General features: G+C 39.6%; 1 protein-coding gene across 1 annotated transcript in view; it reads left to right on the top strand.

Annotated features, from left to right (window-relative positions):
- nsmfb (NMDA receptor synaptonuclear signaling and neuronal migration factor b) overlaps window positions 1-7834 on the top strand; it is a 35037-nt gene extending 27203 nt beyond the window's left edge. Inside the window, exons 13-14 of the mRNA XM_088301609.1 lie at window positions 2595-2670; window positions 4889-7834. Of these exons, the coding sequence (XP_088157735.1) occupies window positions 2595-2670; window positions 4889-4986 (174 nt within the window). The 3' untranslated portion in view covers window positions 4987-7834. The remainder of the gene's footprint in view (window positions 1-2594; window positions 2671-4888) is intronic.
- Window positions 7835-14690: the final 6856 nt, after the last annotated feature.

Raw genomic sequence — 14690 nt, 5'->3', positions numbered from 1 at the left:
ATCTCTTACAGATGCTGTGTCAGACTTTGGATAGTAGAAAGCAAGTGTGACGCTTTACTCTCAGGGTACAAACTAATCTAAATTGAAAATGAATAAAAACTCATTGAAAGAATTCACTTGACTGCGTCATCAATCATGGCAGCGCCAGTTGCTGCTTAAATATATGTTATAAGGCTGTAGGAAAGTAAAAACTCTGGCTTTGGCTTCTAGTCAATTGGCAGCTGTGGCTTCACTATTTGCAGCCCCTCCACGATCTGCAGCACAGATGGTCGCCAAGTACAGCAAATACACTAGTATAACAAATACATTGGTGACTTAAAAAAATTACACATATAAAAATTCTATGTATTAATACGATACTTGCACTTGAAAAGATGTTCCAGGCACAGGCAAAGGAATTCCAGCAAACTTTTTTGGGTCAAGTCCTCGGCCAATTCTGAATAAAATTCTTATGCTGAGGGACCATGGATGCTGGCTCAACCGAAGTGTGCAACAAGGACAGGGTGAGGGTGTCGGAGCACTTTGGAGAATTGTGACAACCTTCACACTCGCTCACTCGACAGGTGGAAGTGCGAGGATTGGGGCCAGGCCAACGAAGGCCCTGCATCCCCCTTTGACGGGGCATATGATGGCTTTCCAGCCTGCCTCCCTGCACTCAAAAACCAGATCTGCTTATTTTGAACGTTTCCGCTTGTCGGCAGCCTCCGTACCTTCTTTCCTTGAGAAAGTGAACTCCATCAAGAGTCCTCTTGCTTGCCTCACTCTGACCCTCTCAGATAGGAAGTCTCACTGCAGTAGATCTGCTGTTAACCTATTCCCTGCATGGTTCTGCTGATTTCCACAAAACCAGATCTTGTAGCTATCTTGGGAAATGAATCTGGCTTGGTGGATCGTTCTCAGATCAGACCGAGACAAGGGCCTGTCAATGGACTCCTTCCTATGACAACCAGCTTTCCCTTTGCTTTTGTTAAGCTGCTCTGATGTTAATGTGCTCCTGTTCTGCCCTTGTCATTTCGGCCAACGCATTACGGTGGCAGCAACGTTGTGTTCCTGTCGTTTGGTAGTCCTAGCCATGAGGGATGAGTATTGATAAGATTTTAACACTATTACTACCCCCTCCATCTCTCTCGCCTAAAGAACGAAATGCTCAGATGTTACGTTTGTAGCAACAGAGCTAACCCAATGTGAAGGATGCACACAATCTTTTAAAAGCTCACTCTTCGCAGCCTTCAAAGCTGCTGACTTTGCAGCTTGTGCTCTCAAGCCGATGGCGCGGCTTCATAAGCCGAATTAGGTGTGGGACTGAGCCGCCACCGTTAAACAAATACTGATCCCACACATCAAAATAACATTATACGGCAAAAATTAATAATCGCCTGTGTCTTGCACGGAAAACACAATCGTTAACTGGCGGCCGTGATGGCCAGGACTGGCCCGGAAAAAGTCCACCGGCACTCTTATTGACTTTTTATTCTGACTGTCATCCATCTTAAACATGAAGAATGCAGTTGTGACAGTTTTAATTAATGTATTTGTTAAAACAGGCTCTACACTCAGCAATGAAAACTTTTTGTGACATAACTTTTCTTGCGCTGAGATGTTTTCCTTCTCAAAGTGAAACATTGGTGTTTGTAATGTTTATAGCTGCATCTTTCAGGAAGGTGTCTGTGTGGGATAAAAACAAGGAATATTAATGGATTTCTCACGTGGCTGCCTAACGTCTGTTGCATTGTTATGGCAGCTGAAGATAATCTATTGTGATGAACGAAAACAGTCATCATCATGCTTTTTTTGTTTTTCTTGACTATTACTACAGACTTGCCTTGTCGAAGGTGTTAATTTGAAAATGATATAGAGAATAGATCTGTGATATTAGCACTGTCATAATTGATCAATCGAACTGCTGCTGCCTGTGCGTGCTCCTGCAAGCTCAGCTGGGTCGGTGCTATTTATAGCGTGAGCTGTCTTCAGGTGATGCCGCTTATAACTACACAATCAGCTTGTCACGTTTAGAGTGGAGGGTTCGGTGTGGTGGTGGATAAGTGTAGGGAAGCAGGCAAGGAATGCAGGAGTTTGGGGGAAATTCCCAAAAAGTATTCATTTACGAAGGCAAAAGAAGAAGGTATAATAAATTACAAATTAGCAACGAAAAATAGATCGGGGGCAACATCACGTGACTCAGGACAATGTATAAAAAGGACATTTTTACTGGACATCCACTTGCTCTTGATCATGTGGACAAGTGCAAATGTGCTGAAAGTTTAGATCTGTGCAAATATTTCGATTTGCATTTTCCTGTGCAGTTAGAGTTTTGCTGCATGAGCTAACATCATATTTGATAAAAGTGAGGTTTGACAAATAAACTCCAGCACGCTATGTAAACAGAAGCTCTTTCTATACATCAGATTACTCTACTGAGGGAAAATGTCATTACAAAGCGTGGCCCATTGACCTTTACTGCGTCAGTTCATGCTGCTTGGAGACCACCAAAGTCTGGCTTGGCCTTTTCTATTCCAGGCGTTCCATTAGGTATCTGCGTAATCACTTTGTTTTTATTTGAAACTATATTTTCCTTCTGTCCTCGCTTCTTGCAGCTGATTCAGACGTTGAAGAGGCTGATGAGACCCTCCTCTGTTGAATTCAAGTCACCACTAGAATTGTCTGCACAAGGTAAGATCACTTTACATAACCAATGAACCAGTTTGTAAACTGGACATCCCTCTATTACACAGTATTTATTTCCCCTTGTTTGGGATGAGCTATAACTCAGTCTACCATGTTCCACAGCAAACACCTCTAGAGGGGTGAAAACATGGATCATGATCATGGACTTTTGTTTTGTTTGAATATATTTAGTTTTGTCTCATGTCTGTCTCGTAAGGGTTTTGCGTTCACCTGTTCTCGTCAGCCCTGTCCCTTGTGTCGACCAATCACCTCCTTCAGCTACTCATGTCTTGTCCAGGTGCTCCTTGTTGTGTCGTCTGTTTGTTTGTATTTAGTTTGACTTTTCTTTAGTTCATTTTTTTGTTGTTGCTTGCTTGTTGCCAGTGCCAGTAGTCTCTGTCAGTTGTCACGTACCTTGGTGAGTTTAGTGTGATTGTTTGTTTGTTACTTTGTACCTGCTTTTTGGACATGACTTCTTTTTTAATGATGACAAATTGGCTTGTTTTTTTACATTACAGAGAACTCCTGCCTTGCTTCCCTTGGTTCTCAACCCTGCCAAATCTTAACCATCAGAGACCAAACTATTTGCGTACACTATACAAGCAATAATGCAGTCAAATATCCAAAGCATGTCCTCTTCAAAACAAATACAGACGGTATTGATTTGCCTCACAATCCCAGCTGGTGCATTTTAATCACTGTCATTAGTCAGTGTCAGAAAGCCTTTTACTGATGAAGAAAGTGCATTAGGGAGTACGAGCAAACGCAAGTGTGAACTCTGCTGCGCTATGTCATTTTGCTGACAGCTATTGATGCTATGCTAATTATTCTCTCAATTATCTCATCTGTTATCTTAAGCCTCTGCCCTTTCCACTTTTACATTTATAGATTCTCTTTAGCTCCCAGAGATGGGTATTTTACCCTATTTTGTCGGTGCGGCCTCCATCCTCCTTCCGAGACCTCGGCGCCCTCCTGTCATCTTAATTGTCCTGCGCCCTCGTCCTTTTTTGCTTTTCACTAGTCCGTCACCCCACACAAAAATATGACTAAATACATTAAAAAAAAAAAAAAAACATCGATGCATGACAAGAAGCTAATGGCACAGGTTTCAAAATTCATAAACATTATCAATTTATTATTTATTAGCTGTCTAATTTCCTATTTACATTCACTCGCTGTAGTTTCCGGACTATAAAACACACCTGATTAAAATCCACAATAGCTAGATTTTGCCATAAAAACGTATTTGTTCATACATTAGCTGCTTCGGACAAAATGCCGTGGGTCTCTTCTTATTAAATGGAGTATTAAGTAGGTACCTTTTACCCCCCAAACAACGCCAAATGCGGCTATATCAAACGAGACCTTGGTCGCACTGTTGAGATGGCTGTATTCCTTGCACTTCATCCCTTTTCTCAACTTAAACGCAACCATACATGCTTATTTTGGCTCTCAATTGCATCTTCACACAGCCATTCGTATTGCTTCCGTGTTTTTCCTGACTTTGAGTCTCGTTCAGTCTCTCTCTCTCTCTTGGTTGCACTCGCCTCTCTGAGATGAACTCTCAGATAAAAGGTCCAGTACACGGAACAGCAGTACAATATTTTAATCATGCTTGGAGTAAAAATATTTAAATTCTATATCAGGAGGGACGGACTATTCCGTTCCTGGGACGTAACGCCCATCTGTTTGCTACAATCAGTACAAGCAGCGGGACACAGGATCGGTATTGGATCTATTGCATAATCTCTCTCTTTCTCTCTTTCTCACAGTACAATATTGCTCTTCGTACATCGTATAGGTCGGAAGCCCAAGTATGTGTAGTTGAGCTATGGGTTTGACTTTAAATATATCAATCCCTATATTTGCTTCAGTGTACTGTCAACACACTCAATGTGTGTCACATTGCGCTCCTGCTCCGCTACTCGTCCGTCACCATTTTTGTCATGATTGAGAATTGAGATTTTCGACTCCGTCAAGAATAGTGACAAATATCTGGGTTAATAAACATCCTTTGATAGAGATAACGATTGTCAATAAAGGTATAGTTTTGCTTGAATAAGTCTGATATGGATACTGAAATTAACCAAATACATTATCTTGAGCTAGATAATGCTGTCACTGCTTGAAAGTTGTACCTCATTTTGCAAGCTCAAGCCAACCAAGACAAAATCATGGACACTTTTGTAATCAGGATTTGGTCTGTATTTTCTTTTCTCTCTAGGTAAAGAAATGATTGAGATGTACTTTAACTTCCGCTTGTTTCGCCTGTGGAAAAGCCGCCAGCACTCAAAAATGCTGGACTACGACGACCTGCTGTGATGACGAAGCTCCATTGTCTGGCTTGCCGGCCAGTTGTTTCACATCTGAGCCTATGTGCTGTGACGGAGGCTGTGGAATGGCCCCCAGAGCAGCTCGGAGGTTGACTCGGAGCAGCAGCACCAGCTCAGCTGGGATTTATTGCTCTCTCCTGAAGGGACAAAGTGGCCGAGTATAACGGTTTACCATCTCTCTTCTCTACACGTTCCCTTCCAGCTAATCTCCCAGAGAAAATGGAATGAGAAAGACAAGAAAATGGCGTATAAGAAAAGGACTTTTCCTCAGCCCGAATGTGTCAGGACATGCTAACTCAAGTAAGATTTCCGAGTGTGCGGAGAATGCTTGATTAAAGAGTGGCAGCTCCTTCTTCCTGAAAGTAATTTTGTTTTCTCACCTTTCAATATCCTTTTCCTTGTTAAGGTGGAGGCTTGTTTCCTCTATTTCAACTTGCAAGTGCTTATTGGAGCATTGCAGAGTATAATTCCAGCATCTCGCTCTGCTGGCATTTTAAAATGAACTAATATTTAGTCTTATTCATAAATGTAACAGTTGTTTTTAATAATAATAATCTATGTATTAGAATTTAGTACAGACTGTTTTATTATCTCAGGATAAAGCCAGTGTTTGATACGTTGGAATTTGATTCACTGCTCATATTGCAACATTGGCTAGTGAGTGAAGGCCTTTATACAGTATGCGCGGTCAAGCAGGATGTTGCAACTGTCAGGGTTGGTCATCCATGTGTTGTCTGCCAGCCTCGCCAAACTGGCAGTTGTAGCCTATCTTGTGTAGCATCACAATCTTATATTATTCACCTGCTGTGACAGCACAAACTCTTCTTTCTGGAGCTGGTCAGCGGCTGATGATGTGTGTTTAACTACGATGTGTTTATATTGCATGCATGTATCAACACAGTTAATAAGTAAGTCTGTATTAGTAGAGCACCACACTAATACTTTTAACTAAATGATAGCATATGTGCTTTTGAGTATTTTATTTTTGAACAATTGAGAGTAGCTTCAAAGTGAAGAGACTCCTCCTTGCTATTATTTACCATATATTTGTGATTACAGTAATAGTAATTATAACAAATCTGCACTAAAGTAAAATTACCTCAGTGTTTTGTATTCCCATTATAAAGGGAGGCACCAGCGTGTTATAAATTTGTATTGCAGACGTATCGTCTTGTGTCGCTCACATTTCAGTTTAAATAGCAGAGAAGTGACGAGACAAGTTTCATGAAGCTCCATATGTTACACTTGTAGCCTCATATGGTCAAACTGGTTTTGTAACTGTATACTATACATAGTCAAGTGAATCCATTTTAACCGGCAATGCCTTGTGTACAGCAGAAATAGTCGGTGTCAAATGACCAAACACTACGTCAGAAAAATATTGTAAGTTCAAACATAAGTGATTCATTTATTTATAACAATACAATAAGAAAAACTGCTTTGATGTGTAGCATAACTGCTGGTTTTATCGGGCAATTGGAGCTGTGTCACCTACAGTGACTTTTACAGTACATTGCAGCATCTCTCCTTGCTGAGATGGTCTGAAAATAGATTATTGCCCTGTCCCCATTCACCTTCTTTATGCATTGATTGCATTTTGTGTGCGTGCGCACGATGCGTGTGCGGGAGTGTGTGGGGGCGGGGTGCACCTTTATTTATTTCATGCGTGTGTGAGTATGTATGGACTCTTCTAGGTCAAGACAGATGACAAAGAATAAATAAACATCTGGTTTGATTCCCTTTAAAGTGGATACATGATAAGAGCTGTACAAAACCAATATTTTTGTGTTCCTGATACTGTCAACATGAAAAGTAAATTGTATATTGTGTTACATATAAATGTGTCAATGATCACATGTATGTGAAGTAGTGTTGTATCACACTGGTTTGTATTTTTGGAAAAAAATATCCCATTATGACTATTTCATTACAGGTTCTCAGTGTGTCAAAAAGCCAGATTACATAAGTATCATTGCTCTATGAGCCATTTAACAAAATATATCTAAAGTGAAATGCATATCGATAGCACAATGGCTAGAAAATTCTGCTCAACTGGTTCTGGATGTAAACTTGGTTCAAACTGCTGCTTGACTATTTTATGGTGATGAAACTTGTGTTGGATCAATTGGGCATTCGTCCACCTCCTCCAGATTGACAAGCAGTGGCAACCCCGGACGGAGGCTCCCGATGTCAGAAATTAGTTTGTCAATGTTTAAAGGCTCTGACATCAGAGGCAGCTTGACATTTTGTTTCAAAGAAAGTTATGGAAGTCGAGACTACTCACATTGCAATCAAAAAGTGTAGCGCCAAAGGTTTTTAACTGAGCCTTGTTGACTCAAGTAATTATTACAATTTTTTTGTTTTAATCTCTGTTGTGAAATGTCACATGGTGTCAAATCCTCAAGCTATATAATGTTTATGCGCAGATTGTTACAATGCTCACAATAACGAGCAACCTTAACAATTGCTTATGTATTTGCTTCTTGCTAAAATGTATGTTTCCAGAGTGCACGATTATTAATTCCATGTCATTGCATTGAGTTAACCTTCATAATAGTAATTGTTAGATTATCATTTAAGAGGTTTGACCTTGCCCGAGGCAAGTCAACATTACTGATGAACAGTAAAGGAAGCTTAAGAATTGCGCTCACTCTGCTCACTGATTGCCGCTTGAAGTCAAGTCTCTGAGCCCAACCACTTGGCCACACAACCGTTGCTGTGGCATCTTAAATTATGCGATCAATATAGCCCTGCTACTGCACGTATGGATTAATGATTAATAATAATGAGTAATAATGATTGTGACAAAAAAAAAAAAAAGCCAAAAATCACTTCTTCTTTAAAATTTCTCTAGAGGCCAAACAAAACTGTTACATATAGCCGAGTTTGGTGAAATTATTCACACATGGGCCAAAAAGCCAAATTGAATGTTTGTGTATTTTCAGGCAAAATATGGCACTTCTAACCCATTTTTAAAGTCAGTCATGTAATCCAGAATCTTATGACGCTGTTTTGAGGGACCCATCTTCATTTTCTTTTTTTTTTTAGTATATTCGTGTTTCAAGAATAATCTCAATTTTAAACCATGATATCCCTAACTACAGCTACTAACAACTAACACATCTGCACGATATTGTTCAATTAGATCATTGGATGTGCCTGTGTTAGGAATAAGAATAATAAAAACGCATAATTTTTAGTTACATTCTAACAATTTGTACTTCATTCGTACTTCTGAAAATTCTTTTTCACATATTCTTGTCAAAACACATTCATCTTAGTAAAAAGTGACTGACTCATAATTTGGCCGGAGTATGAATAATGTTTGGCTTCTGTACAAGTAACCATCAACATAAGGCGATGTTAACCGATGCAGAAGATTGCAACATTATTGGATGCAGGGTAATTCCAAAGTCATGTAAAGAAAAGCCTGGCAATCTTTTTAGATGTTAATTGACTCTTAACAACACATGTGCGCAGTAATGCAGATCTCCATGTCAAGAGACTTGTAGGACTCCGTTGTAAGTAAAAATATAAATCAATTGGCCTTCACTCCAATGCGGCAATTTGGAGACTGACCTTTGAGCACTTGAATCGAGTTATTTTCCCATTTGACTGAACCAATGTTTAAGCAAGAATTTGTAGATCAATGTATCACATACTAAAATGCTTGTAGGTTTCGCAATGCTGAATGAGTAGGGATGCTTAGGTATGATATCTATTGCCATTATGTTCTCAAGAATATGGGTATACTTCTTGTGTGCATTGGAATTCCTATTTTGATTGAATATAAGGTGTCTATGTATTGTATCTCAACTAATAGAAAAGCAACAATAGATTGGTAAATGTGTTGCATAGTTGGTGACACCAAGTGAGAGAAATTCTTGTTTTGCGTTTCTGTTCATTAAACATCCATTAAACACAATTTGTTGGATCTTCTTGTCCTTGATCAAGTTATGCCACTAATCCACGGAAAGCAGAACGCCCAAGTTTATGTGATGCTCCATGAAGCGAACATGAGTGAGAAGCTGAGGTCTTGCCGTGTTTGACGTCACACGCTACAGCCCTTCAAATGTTTTTGCGAAGGAGGCATCAAATGGCACCAAGAAATGGTCAACAGCAAATTTTAATCAGAAATGGTTTTATCAGTCCCGGAATGTATTTATGATTGATTTTAACAAAAAAGTCTTCACTTTTTGTCCAGCACATTAGGCTGACATCAGTGGCTAACTAGATTAAGAGTTGCAAAGTTAATTAAGGCACCTGAGACAGCTACGGGGTCCTTCGAACCCGGAAGTCCGTAGACACTGTGCAGCTCATGGTGTCATATCTCACTGAAACTGTTATGTGTTACAGAAGTAAAAGGAGATATTTCCACATTTCCAAATGTGTAAAATGCAAATTTGAACAATTTTTCAACTGGACTTTAGGTTTTGATCAGGTCTGTTTATGTAGCATGTAGCGCTGCTGGTGCATCTGCTCACATCCACATTTCCTCATTCTCATATAAATCAGCCACGGAGATGTTAATCCTTTTGATTTGTCGATATGTTGGGCGTAGCCATATTCTCCAGTAAAAGCTTTTTGAAGTTGTCACTTATTTCCTCATTTCTCCAGAATGAACAAAAAAAGAAAATGATCACTGATTTCAGTTTCCTGATCAAATACATATATAAACTGAGCTTGTTAGTGAAAAATGGGCCATCTGCTGGATAATTCCTTTAAGTTGAAGGCAAGAAAATTCATACATCCATCCATGATCTTTTCCGCTTCTCCTCATGAGTTTTGCCCCCGCAAACTGCTGGAGCCTATCCCAGCTATCTTCAGGCAGTAGGCGGGGTACACCCCGAACTGGTTGCCAGCCAATCGCAGGGCACACATAGACGAACAACCATCCACGCTCACAATCCCACCTAGGGGAAATTCTGAGTGTCCAATTAACCTGTCATGCATGTTTTTGGAATGTGGGAGCCTATCCCAGCTATCTTCGGGCAGTAGGCTGTCATTTGTAAACAAGAGAGTGCCATGAGATAATTCCACATTTGCTGATGACCTCTGAGATGAGAAAGTCCCTGAGAGTTGTGATGAATTTTGTGACACTCATATTCTAAACACTCAGCTCAATATGTCCTGGCCACATCATTACCAACCTCATAATTGGTTTCTATAAGGGATTCATCATCATCCTCATCAATGGCGTCATGACACCATTAAAACAGTCCAGTCCAAAGCTCATTAGCATTGACCTATGTTTGACTTCTACATGATGATCAGCTGTTTTACAGCAAACCACACAACCGCTTCCTGTTTGATGCCGAGATAATTGATTCATTTGAAGATATTTGTGGATCATGATTTTGTCCAGAGAAGTAATGGAAAGGTCAGGTATTTGTATGCAGTTGTGTTCTGATTAACACAAAGCTGATTGTGAACAACTTAATAGTTTTGAACCATCTCAATTGTGATAAATTTTGGCCTCAGCTTGACAACAACGCTAACATAAAAAAGGTAAATGAGATTTCATAAAGAGTGAATGTGACTTTTCAAATCACAGCAATAAAAGCCATAAGTGTCCTCCTGCTCTGTGGGATGTGCACAAGTAGCAAAAGGTCATTGCTACCCAAGCATTCTTCGATGTCTTATTCAACCTTTATTTTTGCATGGATAAAGTTTAATTATTAATTAAATAGCCTTGCATTAATGCACATTATTGGAGATAGGTGTCAATGTTAAAACACTCACTAGGCTAAATCATGTGCTTTGATGTGTTTGGACAAAGTGTTTTCTTCATTAAGGGACATAAGTTTTATATTGAGCACATCCATGGAGAGGAAACCATCAACTTCATAATTCCCAGGCGATTATTCTCATATTTTCAGAGGTTGATGTGAGCATAAGTAGAGATATCAACATACATTTTTTTAGGCTACGTGTAGTTGCCTACATTGGCCGTTGAGACTGTCACTGACGCATCACAGTTTGGCAAGTGAAGAGGGACATTTGTTGGCAGATTTATAAGAAGAACCACTGGCGCCACAAACCCTTTGGACATCTAAAATGAAGATCACATTTCTTTTGCTTTTTTTCCCCCATTTTAATTTCGGCTTTTGAACCTGGTGGCCTGTTTTAAAGGGATGCTTGATTGATGTTAATATTAGCACTTACATAATAGCTTTGCATGTAAAAATGACGTCAGTACAAAAAAGAGACACTCAAAACCAAAGTGATGAGCTTCCATGGCTCTACAACCTTCTATTCTGACGGAATGGACATCTCAATGGCCGGATCGACAACTTCTGTCAAACAATTCAATTAGCACCGGTCCAACTGACTGAGAATTGAGAGATTGTCATTTTCGATGTTCAATAAGGTGTTTTTAAAAAATGCGTATACCTAATATGAAAGACACAGAGGAAATAGTTTGATTTATTTAAAAAAAATAAAATTAAAATGCAATGATATGGGATATAGGAAGTGTCCTCTTCAGCAACAGATTGACACAGTCGTGACACAGTGCCAACACAGTATCACCAGTTTGCCAAACGTGCCGCAACAATTCTTGAGGCATCCTCGCCTCAACGCTATTTATTAGTACTGTTTAAGGTTTTATGTTTATGTCTGCAGTGCATGATATCCATTCTGCTTTTTCCCTATAATGCCACAGAGTATTGATTTGCGCATGCACAAGTCAATATCCTGCAACATTATTCAAATGCTGTGCTTACCTACATTTTATCAGTATGTGTGAACATACTAACTCTAACCTAGCACAATTCAATGCCTGCGGTATCGTGGGAAAAAAATTTGATTTTCACCCACGTCCTCAACCACCACCTCCGTTGACTTATATCACCTCCGTTCGTTTACTTGATTTAATAGTTTTTGGCGCTTGACAGCCAGTGGTCAAGAACGGGCAACAGGCCTACTACCCCTTTGAGTATTTGAGAGTGCATGTTAGCTCTATCTGCTGATTGACGTTAATACCTCATTTGGTGATGGTTTCACAAAATCAGTTAGAACAGACCAGTATTTACGTGCGGGAGAAAGCTGGACAAAAGGGCAGCTATCCACGATGTCGTAGTCTGTCTTATCATTTGCGTTATTGCAAGCAATTAACATCACAGGTTTAGACAACAGACTGAAAAAAAAAAAAAAAAAGCAAACCACTCACATCTCTCTAACCAGCCATATGATTGGCTGAGGCTGATAGGCTCCCAGAATGCATCAGTACGCTTTTTGTGTTATTTTTATTTCTTTTTGGGATATGAATGGCATGAGAGATGCATGTTTTGTGTCAATTATATTTCTTTGTTTCATTGTTTGCTTGTATGCTGCTCAGTGATAGTTTTGGTTTTGATATAAAACCGTGACCCTAAGGAGTGTGGTGACTAGTGACATCCCTCCCCTGACGTTGCTGAGCGGATTCTGGTATCAACTATGGTGCCACCAATGACCAAGATGCAAATCTATGACGAATAGCTTGCGCGGGTTTCCATGTGCTTCATGGTGTCAGGGTGTGTCTTTTGACCATGAAAAAAAATAAATGATAAAAAAAATCTCCTGCATCGTTGCAGTCCTGAACATTTCCTCAAAGGAAAATCCCTTCTTCATGAGATGCAAATGAATTGCTGACTCAGGACCAAACAAAGCCATCCACGGATGTTTTGCCTTTACAAAGTCTTATCGGTTTACCACCATAGAGGTCATTGCACAGCTCACTACACTGCACGGCATAAAAAAATTTGCTGAGTATGCTCCTCGGGATCCTGTCCTACGAATTCACCAGCTTTTGAATTAATTTATCGCTTAGAAGTTAATAACTTATTCAAACACACTCACAAACATTACACAAAAAGTTCTTATTATTTTCATGTTTAGTTTCTTATCATAATCTAATCATACAGAAATTGCAATGAATGAGAACTTAATACGATAAAATAAAACACAATTATAAATCGAATTTTAAATTCTTCACGCGAGTTGATGGACATTTCCTGGCCAGACAAATAATATTTGCGACTTTGTGCAGGCGACGTTTGCTTTTCCTCATAGAAGCTCACCTTTGATGTCAATAAACCCCAAATATTTTGCAGGCTTTTATATTTTCACAGGTTGAGATGAACGAGAGTAGGAATGTGCATATGAATTTGGTGGAAATTATCACCATTTCAAATAGTAGGTGACAACAGAAGGGACAAACCAAGCCGGGAAACAACAGGTATTTCAATGCTTACCTGCCCGCTATCATGTAGTCAGTCTGAGATGGGGGGGTAACTAAACACCAATCACACCAATGATCTCATGCAATGTCTGCATGTTACAACATGTATTGCATTTGTCATCATTATCACCATGCAAAGTGTGTTAATAATAAAAAAACATGTGGTGTTAGTGAATGTGAGATTTGTCCCAACGCTGTGTTGTAGAACATCAATTGCCTTTCTTGAAGATGTTGCAACTATATAGCTCTAATACAGGCGTGGGCAAACTACGGCACAGGGGCCATATGCGGCCCATTAAACGTTTTAATCCGGCCCGCCGAACTTGAAAAAATTAAATTAATAAAACTTGTTAATGTTTTATTTTCTAAATACTGTGGTGTGTCAAAAACATATATTTTGTTGTAACACTTTTGTTCATTTTCATTCAAAATTCGATGAAGTGAGGTTACCAAAACACTCCATCCATCTTCTCCTGGTCCGGCCCCTCTGTCAAATTTTAGAACCCATTGTGGCCCACCATAGAGGTTTGCCCACCCCTGCTCTAAAATGTGTATGTATATATATATATATATATATATATATATATATATATATATATACATTGTGCCATTGCCCTATGTTGTCCATCAGGTACACCTCCACATCTCCCCCTGCTCTTTGCCACTCCATTTGATCTTGTGCCGTCAGCCATTGTGTCTCTGCTTGGACCCTATCGTCGAACACTTTGAACCTCTGCAGATCATTTATTATTTGATAAGTGGCCTCCGTGTTGACCATCAGACCTGTTTTCTTGATGCCTCACCTACGCTTGATCTTCGTTCATGGAAACTTTGCTTGCGTAAGCCGACCATTGTTTATGACTGGAGTTTGGATCACAGTGTGAGGATGTTCTTTCACAAACATCAACACTCCGTTTGTATCTGATTTATCCACATTTAATGCGCACAATGTCAGAACTTTTGAATTTCTCATTTGGTTGGACAAGTGCCTTCATGACAATGTCCTCAGATGCTGTCCCTCTCATCTTTCCTGTCTTTGTTGCTCTGTCTTGAAGTCAGCAAAAATGTGCTTAAAAAATAAAATGAAATAAAATTTAAAAAAAAACATGTTTTTGTTGTGTTTTTGAGCTGGTGTCACCATTTACTAGCAGGAGAATGCATGGCATATTTACTCCCAGTTATGCTCATCAGGCTCACGGTACATTGAGGCTTTTTTTCTGGTCGTCAAGTCCCTGTATTCCTGTTGAGTCCTGGCTTCAGTCGGATCCTGTTAACAGAAAGGTGCAACGTAGCAGTAGTATAATTTCCGACTTTTTCCAGGATCACCCAACCAACAATATATTGCTATAATGATGTAAGAAAAACTACCTCAAGTGAAAGATGGAGTTTTTACAGTGTTCTGATGTAGTTATTGTAGACTGTAAAGTGGGTTTGGGGTTGGAATGTGATTTATACGATTGAACCTCCCGGAG

Source organism: Idiotropiscis lumnitzeri, chromosome 1 (genome assembly GCF_059441095.1).
Source record: "Idiotropiscis lumnitzeri isolate Australia: NSW breed Sydney's pygmy pipehorse chromosome 1, RoL_Ilum_1.0, whole genome shotgun sequence".
Taxonomy (NCBI): Eukaryota; Metazoa; Chordata; class Actinopteri; order Syngnathiformes; family Syngnathidae; genus Idiotropiscis; species Idiotropiscis lumnitzeri.
Note: the sequence above shows the minus strand (reverse complement) of the source record. Positions and strands in the feature narration are given on the sequence as shown.